Source organism: Ornithorhynchus anatinus, chromosome 13 (genome assembly GCF_004115215.2).
Source record: "Ornithorhynchus anatinus isolate Pmale09 chromosome 13, mOrnAna1.pri.v4, whole genome shotgun sequence".
NCBI classification, from domain to species: Eukaryota; Metazoa; Chordata; class Mammalia; order Monotremata; family Ornithorhynchidae; genus Ornithorhynchus; species Ornithorhynchus anatinus.
In genome coordinates this window covers 3940986-3958026 of record NC_041740.1, presented here as the reverse complement: position 1 = coordinate 3958026, position 17041 = coordinate 3940986, and the positions used below count along the sequence as shown (strand labels likewise).

General features: G+C 42.3%; 1 protein-coding gene across 7 annotated transcripts in view; it reads left to right on the top strand.

Annotated features, from left to right (window-relative positions):
* The window catches only part of KMT2C (lysine methyltransferase 2C), a 211477-nt gene that overhangs the window by 178316 nt on the left and 16120 nt on the right, over positions 1 to 17041 (top strand). For 6 of the 7 annotated variants that reach the window (XM_029077323.2, XM_029077327.2, XM_029077326.2 and 3 more), the window contains 9 exons: positions 1409 to 1520; positions 2942 to 3020; positions 5260 to 5323; positions 7186 to 7418; positions 7909 to 9612; positions 12593 to 12805; positions 13850 to 14014; positions 15137 to 15278; positions 15492 to 15639. In XM_029077323.2, coding sequence (XP_028933156.1) covers positions 1409 to 1520; positions 2942 to 3020; positions 5260 to 5323; positions 7186 to 7418; positions 7909 to 9612; positions 12593 to 12805; positions 13850 to 14014; positions 15137 to 15278; positions 15492 to 15639 — 2860 coding nt within the window. The remainder of the gene's footprint in view (positions 1 to 1408; positions 1521 to 2941; positions 3021 to 5259; positions 5324 to 7185; positions 7419 to 7908; positions 9613 to 12592; positions 12806 to 13849; positions 14015 to 15136; positions 15279 to 15491; positions 15640 to 17041) is intronic. The other variant, XM_029077324.2, reaches the window with a different exon arrangement.

The window sequence follows — 17041 nt, the reverse complement described above, 5'->3', positions numbered from 1 at the left end:
AAATAAGACTATCGAAGGCCCCATATCCTTCACAAGATGTTCATAGGATTAATTTTAATTGATATTGTCTATTCTAGTTAAATTTAGAAACCTACTCCTTTTTTAGTTAATGCTTACATGGCGTGCCTCAACTCCGAGGCATCTCCTGTATAGCATGACGGTGGGGTTTGAGGAAACCGAGCATTAATGCCAAAAAGTACTGGGATTTTTTTTTTCTCTCAGATGTGGAACCAAAGATAAATTACCAAAACTTACATTTCATCCTACATCTGTAAACATTTACTCTTTATTGATACTAAATGGCTGCCCATGCCAAGAACTAGTAAAGAGATAAAATAAAGTCCAAGAGCAAACCTGAGATTCTGCAGTTTAGACATTATTCTAGTCAAATCTGCACATTCCTGCGTCTCAAGGGACTAGAATTTAGAGGCCCAAAGCAGGAAGGGGGCAAGGCTCAGACTGGGTGGTAACTAAAGGCTTGGGGATAGAGAGAGAGAAAGGAGGGGCTGGGTTGGGAAGGAAGCAAAGGGAAGAGAAGAAGGCAGGAAGAGAAAAGAGAAGGAGAGCAAGGAGAAAATGGAAGGCAAAAGAGTGGCAGCTGACAGAAGGAGTAACTTACTTCCTCATGACCTTGCTTCCACCACAGCTATCAAGCCTTGGCAAAATATGCCCTTCCAGCTCAGGGATGGGAATTTCCAGTATGGCTGAACTATACATTTCCATCCATGCCAGAAATTCCCATTCACAGCGCTGAAGAGAAAGTTCAGCAACAGTGATAGTGGTGGTGGGAGCTGCTCTACCTCTGCTGAAGAGGAGATGGGGGAGAAAGACCCCCGCCATCTTCAGAAGCAACTGCAGCTGCTCCCACCTTTGCCACTGCGGCTGAGAGGTTCCACCTTAGACATGTTTGATGGCGGCATAGAACCCCGAAAAGGCTGACCGTCCCACCTAGTACTCTAAAAGCTGACCTTACATCCTGCTGTACTAATCAGGACCGGACTGGCCCACTGGGGTATTGGGAAAATCCTAGTGGACTTGTGCCAGTGCTGGCCACTGTGGACCACTTCTGTGATCAAGGAACAAAGATGTCAGCTCTCTACAGGTCCAGATGGTTTTGCAGCCCATAAATTGCCCCAGTCAGGCATAGAAAGACTTCTGTTCCTCATACCACCCCTGGTCTGAAGTCTTACCCTACCAGGTGTTCCTGGTAAGCTTTCCAGAGCCAGTCTTTCCCTCTACCAGTCAACCTACACCAAGTGGGAATTTATTTTTCTTCTTGCAACTCGAGCGGTCCATTTCATGATTTGGTAATGCCTTGAGAGTAGTGTACTTCATAGTGAACGCTGCGCCTTTTCAAAATCTCCATTAAGATAAATCTTTCTTTATATCAAATAATTTCTTTCTCTAGATTTTGATGCAATCACAGATCCCATAATGAAAGCAAAAATGGTAGCTCTCAAAGGGATCAATAAAGTAATGGCTCAGAACAATATGGGGATGCCCCCGATGGTGATGAACAGGTAGGTGAAGGTTTTTTAAAAGTTATTTGGGGTTGCAATATTTAATCAATCAGTGATGTTTATTGAAGGCTTACTGTGTACAGAGCACTGTTGCCAGTTCTTGGGAGAGTACAGTTCAACCGAGTTTGTAGCCAAGTTCCCTGCTCACAAGGAACTTGCAGCCTTTGTAATGTATTTAAAGTGTTACATTACCTCAATAGTGCTAAGTGGTATACAGAACATATGAGAAAGCCCTTGCCCTCCTCTGGCCCACATTCTAAGCCAGCAAGATGAACAAGCGCAGGGAATAAATTGTGCAGGATTGCAAGTCCAGGGCATTGTTACGGGTGAACGCCAGAAACAGTCTTGGCCTAAAACAACTCAGGATAAGGAAATCCTAGTTTGAGTGCCCATTAGAGCTTTTGTGCTAGAGGAAGAACAAATTATAGGGCAAGTAATCTTAGGTCCTTATTTGTAGACGGAGGAGGCAGTTTATCTGACTAAAAGACTGAGGAAAAAGGGAAGCGATTTCATCAGGAAAGATTTGAGAAGAGCCCTGAAACCAAGAAGTAAATAATAATTGTGGTATCTCTAAGTGCTTACCATATGCCAAGCATTGTTCTAAGCACTGGGGGATAGTCAAGGTAATCAGACAGACACAGTCCCTCTCCCACATGGGGCTCACAGTCCAAAGAAGGGAAAGAGCAGGCATTGAATCACCATTTTATAAATGAGGAAGCTGACTGAGGCAGAGAAGTGAAATAACTTACTCAAGGTCGCACAACAGACAAGTGGCAGAGCTGGAATTAGAACCCAAGTTCTCTGACTCCCAGGCCCATGCTCTTTCCACTAGATCATGCTGTTTCTAAAATAACACTTTGCCAAGAGGATAATGGGAAACAAATTGGATTTTAAACTTAGAGGTGGAAGTTGGAGACAAGATAGCCTATGAGGTAATAGTTGACGTAATTGTGCCGTGGGAGAAGCACAGTCTGTGTCAAGAATTTCATAATGGGAATGGAGAATAGGAGCTGCTGGGGAATTTGGAATTAGCAGGATTGGTGATGATTAAAGTCTTGTCAATGAGAAGGAAAGTCAAAGATTATTTTGATTGTTATGCTAAGGGAATAGGGAAATATGTTTTTAATAATTGGTTTCTTCACCTGCTCTTCCGAGTCATAAAAATCCTACCTAAATTCAATATGTTGTATCTCTCAGAAGATTGGGAGTCAGGAGTGAACTAATTATTGATTATATTTCAATTCAAATGTGTTATTTTATTCCAGGCCATGGTATTGATTTTACTTCATTAATACAGAAAATTGATTAGTATTTGCAGTACGAATGAACACCATATAGAATTAAATCCATCCCTTTTAACCAACAGGTATTATATGAAATGATTACCATTTCCTAAAAAAAAAAATGCTTCTCTTCCACAGATTTCCCTTTATGGGTCAGTCAATGCCTGGAGCACAAAGTGGTGAAGGCCAGAACCTTGTACAGCAGGCAATCACACAGGTAATGCCACTTGTAGCTAGAGCTCCTAAAACACGCTCATTTCTAGAGGGCATCAGAAGTCCACTGAGATTTTTCCAACAGGTTTAGTCTTTATGGTGAGGTCACATATTGGCCAAGTGTGTGTGGAACAAGAAATTCTCTTTTCCATAGGAAATAGCAGTTTTGCCCCAAATATGCTTGGGGTGAAGCCCAATACCATAGCCCTTTCCTACAACATTGACATTACTCAGCCACATGCCACCAGTTCTGCCCAGTAGCCTGTCAGTCGATCAATCGATATTAGTTATTGAGTGCTTACTGTATGCAGAGCACTGTAGTAAGTGCTTGGGAGACTACAGTACGGTAGAGAGGATAGACAGGATCCCTGGCCAGAAGAAAGGTACTGGGCACACCTGGCTGACTCTGCAGACAGAAGGTATCTCTGGTGTTGTCCAATCACGACTAACCATGGGGCAATCCAAAGGCAGGCCAAAAAAAGTGAGCTCCCAGCAATTCACTCTTGCCCAGTTGATCCCAGCCTGGCATTTTTCAACTCTACCGCTAATTACAGCCGGGAACATTTGCTCTCAAGGCCCCTTTGGATTGCTCGCTAACAGATCGAATTGTGTTAATCTCGTAAAGGACAGGCAGAATGCGTGAAATTTTGCAGCCTGCTGTGAGATTCATCCCAGGCAGATAGACATCAGGAAAGAGTATGGAGGCAGCATATTAGGGACTATGAAAATTTACTTTGGAAACTCGACAGGCAGCGTGAAAGCCTTTTTGTAGCCTACTGGGTTCTGCATTTTCAAAGTGTCTTCCAAAAAGGAATAAGGAAAGTTTAGAATGTTAGGGAGAATACCCAGTCGAAAAACAGCCCTTTGATTCTGGACTTCTGGGGATTAGTTTTTTGTATTTTGTCTCATTAATGTCCAGTGTCTTGGAAAGAGAGGAAAAATAGATTAGAAATTACAGCATCCCCCCCATACCCTACAAAGTACTCAAGTCTGCAAAAGAATGAGTTACTAAAAGCAATTAATTATTGAGCATTAAAGCAATAGTTGCTAAATCAGTTTACTTCACACTAGTAAATAAACCTAATTTTGCTGAGAAACTGGAAATGGCTAGGGAAAGTGGCGAGGCTGTTTCAGATAGTACTTTCTTTGGGTGTTTTTTTTTTATGTCTCCAGTTTAAACCCAGAGGAAAACAGAAAAAGTTGTCACCATTCCCCCTGCCTTATGACATTTCCTATATTTTAAATATCAGCCTCTGTCCCTACCAGGCTGTGAAACCGATTCAAGTAGAAACTAAAGATCAATAAAATTAGCCTCCTTAAACTAATAGCTTGCCATAAATCGTTACTGTTTCCAGGGGCATGGGCGAACAGTTGTCTACAAAGCTACTGTAGTCTGATAGTATTTATTGCTTTATTTCCCAGTGACCTCCAGGGAAATAATTCATTTAATTTGAAGGTAGATTAATCTGTTTTTTTTTTTTTATTGAATTCCCCATTCGTTATTTGAAGAGGTCAATAGAACTACCTGCTCTTCTGACCTAGAGCCTATCTTAAGTATGAATCGCTAGTTATTCCATACTGTTTCAGAGAGCTTCATAGTTCTGAAATGTGTACATATTCTTTAGAGATTTATGATGGGGCCATTAAATGAATTCCATTTTTAATTAAGACCTAGGATAAAACTGAGGTACTCGGAGATGAACAATTGTGCAGTAAGTTAGCCAAACCATTTTTACAGGAGAGAAAAGAAGGGGCCAAGAAGGATTTCTGAGGGGAGGTAGAAGGGGCCTCCTGGCTCCGAAGGGGCAGTGTGTGGGCACCGCTCAAATCCTGTTGCCTCTCTCTCGACTTTGGAGTTCTGCAGTGTTTCTTCTGCCACCCACATGGCTCTCTGGCTTTGGGGAGTGCTGCCTTAGGGGTCTAGGTCCACTGTGATGTCCTTGCCACCCAACCATCCAAACCAGTGCCCCAGTCTAAAGGATAAATGGTGGGAGCTTGGGGAGAGAGTGGAACCTAGTTAGGTGTAGGGGTGATGGAGGCGCTTAGGAATCATCTGCCAGGAAAAAAGCGAGGACTGGGTAGAATACCATTTTCTGATGCCCATGCCAGGGATTGCCAGACATCAGTAGGCCTTGCGAAAGGGTTTCCAGTTCTGTTTTGAAAGTGACCTCAGAACTTTTTTTTTTCCTTTTGGATTTAATTGAATAATGCATAAACTTGTTTGTACGTTTTACTCATTTTAGGATGGCAGTTTAACACCTCAGATTTCTAGGCCAAATCCTCCAAATTTTGGTCCGGGCTTTGTCAGTAAGTATGAATCTTTTAATAAAATTTGGAATGTTGAGGGTTTGGGTTTTTTGGGGGTTTTTTTGGTTCGCAACAGAAGATCATTTAAAAACAACGAATTAACCTGGATTAGTTTCTACTGAGCAGAAGCACAACAATTTAGTGTGCAGGTTATTTGAATGGTCGAGTATTCCTCCTTTTTTAAATGTGCATGAAAAGTTGTGGTATTGGATACGCGCTTGATTTTGAAGAATGATTTCCCCCAACCTCTGGGTTCTTTGTCCAATTTTTGTATGTGTTTTTGAACATGTAATTGACACATTACAGATTATAGAAGTAGACTACTGCTCGGTGAGCTTCCTGCGTAGACTCAGCTAGGCCGGCAACTGCCCTTGGGGAAAATAGTGGAAATGGGCTCTGGGACAAGCCGGGTGTCAGCATGGAGGAAGAGGTGAAGAGCGTAGAAGATCATTGAGTGGTTCCTGGTGTGTTCGGGGAGCCCTAGCTGGTCCGTGATAGGCTTTTTAAAGTGAACTCCAAATTGAGTCTTTCTGAAATCTCCAAACTGTTTTAGCTAACTATTTTTCACCATTATTTTTCATTTTGCGCACCTCTGCTCTCCTGGTTCCAGAAACCAGAAAGGCTTTCCTTGCGGTAGGTCTTGACTCCACCAGAAGCAGAACTCCAGAAATCTTTTGAAAAAGCCTGTTCTTGATATCCCCCCATCCAACTCCAAATTATGTGGATATGAAACTAAAAGTTCACCTCAGCACTGCAACTTCTGAGTTTACCCACAAATTGGAAGTGTGGCCTTTGAAATTCCCTACTCGCTAATTTATAATTTGAAAATGCATTTCCATTTTAAAAAATAATTTCTTGAACCAACTGGCTTTTTCTGGCTTCGCTGTGCCCATTGTCTGGGCTGGGTTCTTAAATGTATCAATGATGTTATTTCTTCGGCTAATATCTTGCGTTATTATTAATAATAATAATGGTAATAATACTCATCATCATAATAGTGCTTATGAAGTGCTTACTGTGTGCCGAGCACTGTCCTAATCACTGGAAAATAATACACAGGTGAGAAATAGACATGGTTCTGGCCCTTAGGGGGGTGCACAGTTTAGCATCTTTTTAAAAGTATTTACTCATTTATCTTTCTTACATTTAGTCAAGAAAGCATGTGCAGAATTTATGCTGTCATTAAATGAGGGTCATTGATTTATCGTAAATGAAATGGAAAAAGGTAATAGCAATCCAAGGTCAAGAAAAGGGACAGGGTTATATATCACCTAATTAACAATCAAGGAAACAAAAAATAGGGTTGTTTCAGAATTTGCTGTCTCCCTCCTCCTACTTCTCTGTAGAATTACGGATCAAGAAATTGATGAACGTATATTGAACATCAACAGTGAACTGATTCGGTTCAAAACACTGAGTTAGATTTTGTCTGTTCCTGGGCTCTCAGGTTTTCTTGTTGTAGTCCACCACCTCTCTTAACAGTCTGAGAACACTGAAAGACAGCCTTGGTGTCTCAAGGCAAATTAGCACTGGAAGCTATCCCTCAAATACCAGATTTCAATAGGAGGACTGATCGTAGAATGGGTTAAAAGACTTGGGAAAATACATCAATAAACAGTGGGTTTAGTGTAATTCATATTTTAAAGTTAGTTTGGAGCAGGGGGAAGAATTGTTTTGCATTTTATAAGATTAAATTACATTGCTCTAAGTTTTGGTCTTCCTTTTAATTGAATGAGTCTTTTGAAAGGTCATTGTTCATCTGCAGATTTTTTTTTAAATGAATGGATTATCCTGGCTTGATATCCATTAAATTCAACCCCTTAGAAAATTAATGCAGAAACATCTTAATTCTTGTGCCCTAGATGATTCACAGAGAAAACAGTATGAAGAATGGCTTCAAGAGACTCAACAGCTTCTCCAGATGCAACAGAAATACCTTGAAGAGCAAATTGGAGCCCACCGGAAATCAAAGAAAGCTCTCTCTGCCAAGCAACGGACTGCCAAAAAAGCAGGCCGTGAATTTCCAGAAGAGGATGCTGAGCAACTGAAGCATGTCACTGAGCAGCAAAGTATGGTTCAAAAACAGCTGGAACAGGTGAGCCTTTCTAGAGGAGGGAGCAGCCTTTAACAGACTCTAAAAATGGCCTGTGTTTGGGCATTCCTAAATTAACAATAACACAGGACCACGTGAAAGCATTAAGAAATGCTGCTACTGTGCCCATCCTCACAGCACCAAACCTGTGAAATTGGAAGCAACAACTCAGCTCTCTCCTTTTCGATTTTGTGTGCTTTTGTAGTTTTTTTTATTAGTTTTTTTTTTTTAAAGGATGTGAAAACCAGTGGAGTGTCACAAATTGAAGAAAGTTCAGGAAGAGTGATGTGGGCGATGTTCTTCATTTTGTAGCGTGTCCTATTTCTGTCCCTGCACAGATAAATATTTTACATCTAATATATGTCACCTCCTTCTTGAGTAGGAATATCAACTTAAGTCCATTTAAGTGTGCCCTATCTGCAGCCCTCAGTGGATTTGAAAACAAAATTGAGACTCCACCAGACAGCGGATTAAAGGTTCCTTTACTTTTCAGATTCGGAAACAGCAGAAAGAGCATGCGGAGCTGATCGAAGATTATCGAATCAAGCAGCAGCAGCAACAGCAGCAGTGTGTCATGGCCCCACCTGCCCTGATGCCAGGAGTCCAGGCCCCGCCACCCATGGTTCCAGCCGGGGCACCAGCCGCCATGAATCAGCAAAACTTTCCCATGGTGCCGCAGCAGCTTCCCCATCCGCAGCACGCAGGCCTCATGCCCGGTCAAAGCAACGCCATCCGAACACCAAATTTACCCGGATGGCAGCCTCCAAATGCCCCTTGCCTCCCCGTAAATGCTCCGAGAATGCAGCCCCCGATGGCTCAAATGCCCATGAAAGCCAACCCTCCTGCCCCAGGTCCAGGTTCCAAAGCAAATCCACAGAGCGGGCCCCCTCCCCGAGTAGAGTTCGATGACAACAACCCCTTCAGCGAAAGCTTTCAAGAGCGGGAACGTAAGGAGCGTTTACGAGAGCAGCAGGAGAGGCAGCGGATCCAGCTCATGCAAGAGGTGGACCGACAGAGAGCCCTGCAGCAGCGGATGGAAATGGAACAACATGGCATGATGGGGGCCGAACTAAGCAATAGGACTTCTTTGTCACAGATACCGTTCTTTAACTCTGACTTGCCCTGCGATTTCATGCCTCCCCCAAGACCCCTTCAGCAGTCACCACAACACCAACAGCAAATGGGGCCCGTGTTGCCGCAACAAAATCTGCAGCCCGGCTCCGTGAATTCACCCCCTACCCAAACCTTCCTGCCGGCCAACGAGAGGCGACCTGTGGGGCCGTCCCCATTTGGGCCCGATCCTCCCTCGGTTCCCGGAGGGGGCCCAAACTTCCATCCGGTGAAACAGGCCCACGGAACGCTCTCTGGGCCCAGCTTCCAGCAGGCCCAGGTGAGGCCTGCCTTCCCCACCGGGCTACCAGCTGCACCCCCAATAGCTGGTGGCGGCCCTTCGGGCGGTCAAGACCCTGCTATGCCCCATGGAGCAGGCTACCCTGGATCAAGCCAGTCCCTCATTCAGCTGTATTCTGATATAATTCCAGAAGAAAAAGGGAAAAAGAAAAGAACCAGGAAGAAGAGAAAAGATGAGGAGACAGAGGCCGCCCCACATTCAGACACGACTGCCCCACCGACTCCAAGTGTTTCTGAACCTACCTCCGCCCCAACTTTCACCACCCCCAGCGAGGTCACTCAACCCCAGGGAGAGCAAGAGTCGGGGGAGCTCCCAGGCTGCACCACTCCCAGTACCACGGTTGGCCAGTCGCCTTCAGAGGGGGAGACCCAACTCTCCAGCAGCGGATTGCCACCAAGAAAATTGCCTCAGCAGTCCGGTGCTAGCGCCGACAGTGCCCCCATTTCGACAGAGGAGCCAAGCCAAGCACAGAAAGTCAAACTGGAAAAGGCCGACGCGGAGCAGGGCCCTGGTCAAGCCGAAACGAAACTGGAAGATCAGAGCGGGGTTAAAGCCGAGGAGGTAAAAACTGTGGCGCTTTCTATCTCTTCAGCCCAGAGCCCAACCCAATCAGGGAGCATCCCCCCAGCTAAAGGAGAATCAGGGAATGAACTGCTGAAACACTTGCTGAAAAATAAAAAGTCGACCTCCGTGCTTAATACCAAAGCCGAAGGCAGCCTGCGAGCAGAAGAGGAATGTCCTGGGGGAAACAAAGTCATTGAAAAGCAGAACCTTCCTGAAGGACTGGTGAGTTATTACAGGTTGGGAAAAATCACCAAAGTTTGGGTTTGGCCGTTTTGCTTTTGAAAGGAGAAGGTTTTCAGAACGTCAGTCGATAGCATTAACTGAGTGCTTACTCCGTGCAGAGCTTACTGTACTAAGAGCTTGGGAGTGTAAAGTTCAACAGTAAACATGTAACGTCCTGACTTTTATCATGAGTCGAATGAGGTAGGGTTACGGGCCCCTAACAAGAACCAACTGCACCAATTCAATACTGGGGAAAGCTACTCAGAACTCATAGATACACCCAGGCCTAAAAAAAAAAAAAGACCCCAAAAAAGGAAACTGAGGCAAGATTGTTTTAAGTTAATCTAGCTGACACTGTTGAAAATGATGGTTTTTGCCAGAAGGAAAAACCAGTAAGGAGGACTTTGGAAATAAATGCCTGGAAAATAAGAAAGAGATTTTTCCATGAGAGGAGAGCAGCAAAGAAAATTGAGAAGGTGCCTTTGTGGATTCAGTTCTCATGAAGAATTCCAGCCTATATAAATATATTCATGAAAAAAAAATCAGCTTTCTTTACAGTAATCTTTTCTGCTTGCATTTACAAATTACAGTCTCTTAAAACAGGTGTCCAATTCTGGGTAAGGGGTTTTCCCACATCTAGCTTTTTAAGATCTCATTTCATTAATTTCTGCCTCAAGTATTGACCTCCTGAAATCTAAAATATCTTTCCACTTTTTCCATTGATTGGGAAACTTCAAAATGCTCATAGTGAATTGGATTTTTTTTCCTTGCAACCATAGATTCTTTGATCTTTAAAAATAAATATCAAGAATTTTTAGGTCTGCCTCATGTTTTTGTTTTCTTTATGTAGTATTTGCTTTGGAAATCTATCATCTATTTTGAGCATTCTTAGCAAAGCGAGAAATGAGTTTTCTGGGATTTTAGTACAAATTAAGTTTGTCTCAGTCACTATATTACTTTCTGGCCCGATTCCAAAAATATATTGCACTTTGAATTCTGCCTTGGTGAATTTTTAATAAAGATAAGATTGTCTCCCATTAAACTTAATGCCTAACCCCAGGATAGTTGAATATATGCATGCCTGTTTCCGCAAATGGGCAAAGAGTGTGATAATAAGGCCTTTTGGTACCCAGTGTTTTTTAGCAAATCTAGTTATAAGCAAGGATTTAATCAGTTCTCCCTTCCCATGCTCCTCATATGAGTTAAGTATGAAGACTGGAATTTTCTTCAGAGTGGTAGACACTGGCACCATCTGGGTAGTGATTATCTGACCACACTGGGAAGATGAGAAGGTGTTTGTGGGTTCCTCCTCATCAGTTTTCCCTTCATTCAGGCATTGGTATATATGGGTGCAAAACAGTGTACGCTTGGGCGAGTTCAAGACAAAAGAGCTTGGTAGACATGATCCGTACCCATAAGGAGCTTACAGTCTAGAGAGGGGAAAGACATTAAAATAAATTATACATAGGGAAATGGCAGAATATAAAGATATGTTCCTAAGTGCTGTGGAGCTGGTGCGGGGGAGTAAACAACAATGTACTTAAGTGGTACAGACCCCTCCCTGGAATGTCTTTCAACCTTCATGTTTGCTTTCCCATCCTATGAGTACCTGACCCTTTTGGTTTAAAATGGAGGTGGTTGGAGTAGTCTGCTTGTGAAATCATCCTCTAGATGATAAAAGCATTGTTGGCAGGAAACATCTCTGCCAACTCTGTTATATTGTACTCTCCCAAGTGCTTAGTATAGTGCTCAGTAAATCTGATTGATTGATTGAAATAGCACCTGACTCCAGTGTCCTCCCACTAACCATCCTGAGATTTTTTCAATCATCAGAACTGCCCTGGCCACTGAAAGGAAAAATAAATATAATCGATCTACCACTGGCCCAGGTTCTATTCTGGGAAAATCCATCAGAAGCAGATTCACAGGTGGTGAATTATGTGAATTGGTGAAAGATTGGTTAGCTTCCCACCCCAGTAGGAGCCTTTCCATCACTTGGTCTGCATAGGGATTTTGGTTAGCGTTGATGTTACTTTGGAATGATGTCTTGAAGGAAGTTTTGTGATGCGCTGTGGCTTTTTTTGAAAGACAAAAAGTAGCATTCATACAGTTCCCAATCACAGAATCAAGAGACCAGGCTGTACACTATTACACATATTGAAACGAAACTCAATAAAGAAACCCATTAGGACCAGCCGAATAGAGTTTAACACAGAGAGAGAATCCATGTGCAGCTTTATAGATGCATTTTAAATATCTTTGAATCTGTAGAAACAAACCAGGTTAAAAGATTTCATCAACCACATTCCATTTATTACTCTCATCATTAATGTCGAATATTAGCAGACACCCAATTTCCCTCTCTAGTGTGGTCATTCCCTGTACTGCTCCCCCTGTTCCTAGGCCAAAAAAGCAAGCATCCGCCTCCAGCCAACGTGTCTCGAGTTCTTAAATTCCATCGAAAGCTAGACAGTGATAATAGATATTATGGACAATTGTAGATAACAGAAAAAGAAATTAGAGGTTATTAAGCTTCTTTGAGGACCTGGCTCTCTTTTAAACTTCCAGAACAGGGATATGAGTAGGTGTGTTTCAGTCTGTCTGAGGTTGGGGCCGGGATCGTGCCTACCAACTCTGTAGTATTGTACTTCGCCAAACGCTCAGTACAGTGCTCTGCACACTCTAAGTGCTCTATAAACGCCGCTCATCTATTGATATCACACTCCACATACCCTTTTATGCCTGTATATTTAAATCTTGAATTCCTTCAATTTCTCCTCAGAATATGGTCCCCTGTGATCTCCAGTGCCCTTCCTCTTGACTATGCACCAAGTAAGAAACTGAAAGGGATGTGGCCCTACAAAAGACTTTGTCATCTAAAATGAAATATTAGGAACATGACTGATTAGATTGGAGTAGCATTAACCACTAATTTGCTTTCTGGTCCACTCTCACTTATTAGCTTTTCTGTTTCCATCAGCAAACTACAGGAAATCAAATTCAAGGCGGCTTTGGGGGTGGTAACAACCAGCTACAAAAAACTGACGGGGGAAGTGAGACAAAGAAACAGCGAAGCAAACGGACTCAGAGGACTGGGGAGAAGGCAGCACCGCGTTCTAAAAAAAGGAAAAAGGATGAAGAGGAAAAGCAGTCTATTTTCTCTAATAATGAGACCTTTGCCCAGTTGAAACAGGTGACTAGTATCAGCTTACCTTAAAGATTTTGAGAAGTGAACCAAAGGGTTTTAAAAAGAATCTACACACAATTCAGCTAAACATTTTGTCTTAGTTTTATTGTCTCATTTTTGGTAACTCATTGTTATAACTCTAGTTGTCACGTAAGTGAGAAAGTCTTGGCATTAGAAGAGATCTTGGTAAGTCTGCCAACTCTCTTGTACTTATGCTCTGCCCACAGTAAGTGCTTAATATATACCAAACAGTGGTATTTATTGAGTCTTTACTGTGTGAAGAGTACTATACTAAACACTTGGGAGTGTACAGTACAGCAAGAGTTGATAGACATATTCCCTGCCCTTATTGAAATTGCAGTGTAGATCAAATTAGATCAATCTGTCAATTGATTGATCTAATTTGAGCACCAACAACTGTTTTACAGTGGGCCAGTAATATGGCAAACATTGGTTTTACTGCGGGAACCAGTGCCAAATCACAGATAACATGTCTGGTTTTCACACGTCCTGTTTCCCTGCCCTTCGTGGCTCTCAGAATAGGCAGAGGAAATGGGGCTGGGGCTCAGTAATGATGGCCTAGATCCATTCCATGTCCACCTTCCACAGACATAGTCTGCTTATCCTTGTCCCCTCAATCAGTTGATTGTATTTATGGAACACTTTCTGATATTCTGTCACAGAATCTTAGTAGGGCCAGGTGTGAGCATCACCTTGATTGGGCTCATCTTGGAGAGCAGAAGTGTCTTGGAGCCACAGACAGAAAAAACATAATCGTAGTATTTAGGACCCTGTGCCCCAGTGTATGCTATTTTATTCCAGCTAGACACAGATAACCTTTGTAATTTTAAAGGCCTACCAGGAAAGAGATGGCCAGCTTAACCTAGTAATCCATTTCAGAAGTTTTTCATTTTAAAAATCCTTAATTGGAGCTTAATCTTGAAAAGGAAAGGACTTGTTGATTCCTTTAGGAAAAGTCAGTTCTATACCCTTGAGATGATGGTCTTATTTTGCCACCTTGATCACTTTAAAATTATTTTTATTCAATAGCAACTCTCTCTGCTGCCTCTAATGGAACCAATAATTGGCGTGAACTTTGCACATTTTCTTCCCTATGGCGGTGGCCAGTTAAACAGTGGTAATCGACTGCTAGGGGCCTTCGGCAGTGCGACCCTGGAAGGAGTTTCAGATTATTATTCTCAGTTGATCTATAAGGTATGTCTTCCATGATACCCACTTGATACAAGAAAATACTTGCTCTGACATGGTAGTCTTTTAAAATAAATTTCATAATTCATTTTTATTATTATTTATAAGATGCAGCTATAATGAAAGTGAGTTTCCCATGAATTCCTAAATTAGTTTTCTCGATCAGACTAGGGGTGCAAATTATGGAAACCATCCCTGATGTAAGTACATCTATAAAATATAAGTAGCACATTTGCGAAATTATGCTAAATGACAAGAGTTGTAATTACAATTTTCTAGAACACAAATTCCCAATTCTTTACAAAGTCACTGAGTGCAGCAAGGCATTTCTTAATGAGCATATGATGAGGAATAGATTTTTTTTCCTCCTCTGTTTACAGATCCCTAGTCAAGACTGCAAAATCATCTTTAGAAAAATAAAACCCTAGGAAATAATTTCATAATTTTGAGAGGAAATATGAGAGAATTGGGATATAAGGAAGTTTACCCTCCAGAGAGCCTGTTTAACAAAATAGAATAATGGACACCTTATGATAATTTTAGGGAAGCAGTGTGGCCTGAGGATAGAGCACGGGTCTGGGAGTCAGAGAGCCACCACCTCTCTGCTGTGTGATCTTGGTCAAGTTACTTAACTTCTCTGAGCTTTAGTTTCCTCAACTATAAAATGAGGGTTCAGTACCTGTTCTCCTTTCTACTTAGACTGTGACCCCTATGTGAGACAGAGACTGTGTCTGACTTGATTAACTTGTGTCTGTCCCAGCACTTGGGACAGTGCTTGGCTCATAGTAAATGCTTAACAAATACGATTTTTTTTAAAAGTGTATGTATATTTGTATGTAGACATACACCTACATATGGGTATGCCTATATACTCATACATGTATTTTTTTTGGCCGAAATATACATCTGCCAAGATCCTCAGGGTTGCGCCCAGTAGAAGAATAACAGCCCTATGCTCACCATAGAGGATTTTTGCTGTTCATTTAGAAGGAAAGGAAGGTATAAACAAATTACTGAGGGGCCTCGCCTAGGAATCGGGCAGATTCCTCTTCAGTCTATTTTATTATGTCAGTTGGAATATGTGTTGGGTTTGGAAAAACTAATTTTAAAATCTTTCAATTTCTGTAGCAGAATAATTTGAGTAACCCACCAACGCCCCCAGCTTCTCTCCCTCCAACTCCACCCCCTGTGGCTTGCCAGAAGATGGCAAACGGCTATGCAACCACCGAGGAACTTGCCGGCAAAGCTGGGATGTTGGTGGGCCATGACGGTAAGCAGTGGGCTTGGCTGCTTCCCGCCTGGCATATTTCTCATTATGGTACCCCTGTGCAAAATAGATGCACGGCCGGGAGCAGGAAGGGGGGAAGAAAAAGTTTTAATAAGCGTTAACCTTTTCCCCCAGGGCTACGCTATATGGATTTTTTTTTTTAATTTGACCATCAGCATAACCATCTTTGCATATATTCTCTCTTTGCATTTTCAGTTACCAAAGCTCTGGGACCTAAACCATTTCAGCTGCCTTTCAGACCACAGGATGATTTACTAGCCCGGGCCATGGTCCAGGGTCCGAAAACAGTGGATGTTCCAGCTTCACTACCAACACCACCTCATAACAACCAAGAAGAGTTAAGGTAGAAGATGTTTTTTATATCGATATTTTTAAGTTTCTGCTCTGCCCACGTTAGCACTTTTAATTGGTATCATGGCAGAGTGCTAAACAAGGCCTCGTTTCCCATAAGAAATACTGTAAAGGGCACGACTGTCTTCCCAAAAGGTAAATAAATATATAAATAACTGACATAACTCAAATATATAAAAAGCACACAAATAGTTGCAGGATCAATGAGCAATGTAAATGTGTTCCAATATTAAATTACCTCTAATGAGATGTTTTTTTGTGTGCTTATCTGAACTCTGAATTTTCCAAGTGTTAGCTTTCACATACTGTTCAGCAAAAAGGCACCTTGTGCTAGCTGACATACTTGAAAGATACAACTGTTTAGTGCTAGACTGAAATGAGCTTTAATTACTCTGTTCAAGTTGATCAAAATGCCTCAAGCAGGGTAGACTAGTGGATATCATGGGCCTGGGAGTCAGAATAATAATAATAATAGTATTTTTAAGCACTTACTATGTGCCAGGCAGTGTACTAAGTGCTGGGTTGGATATGAGCAAATCAGGTTGGAAATAGTCCTTGTCCCATAACGGGCTCTCAAGTTTCAATCCTCATTTTACAGATGAGGTAACCGAGGCTCAGAAGTAACTTACCAAGGTCACACAGCAGACAAGTGATGGAGCCGGGATTAGAACCCATGACCTTCTGATTCCCAGGGCCGTGTTCTAGCCGCTATGCCATGCTGCTTCGGCCAGCACAAGGACGTGGGTTCTAATTCCAGTTGCGCCACTTGCCTGCTGCTTGGCCTTGGGCGAATCACTTAACTTCTCTGTGTCTCAGTCACCTCATATTTAAAGTGGGGATTAATACTGTGAGCACCATAAGGAACATGGACTGTGTCCAACCTGATTGGCTTGTATCTACCCCAGCACTTAGTATAGTGCCTGACACGTAAGCGCATAACAAATACCTTAAGAGAAAAAAGTTTAGATGGAAAGGAAATATTAATCCTAGGTAAATTTTGCAGCATTATCTTGAACGAAGAGAATTCTGTAAGAAATAGACCATAAACTCCTTGTAGAAAGGGAACGGGTCTACCAACTCTTTTGTGTTGTACTCTCCTAAGAGCTAAGGACAGTGCTCTGCACCCAGAAAGTGCTTGATAAATACCACTGATTGATTGAGACACTGGCATTAAAATTCGTTAGGGCCACTGTAAAAGAGTGTTGAAAGACAGATTTCTATCAGAGGGTGAAGCCTAATCCGTATATTAGGTTTACCAGCTAGCTGAATGTTTCTCTTCCTTTGTGATGTACTGGAGAGGAGGTTCAGTAACTGCAAGTTGATCAAAGAAAATGAAATACCGTCCTATTAGACGGACAGATTGTATTAAGTGAACTATCTCTAAAATCAGCAGT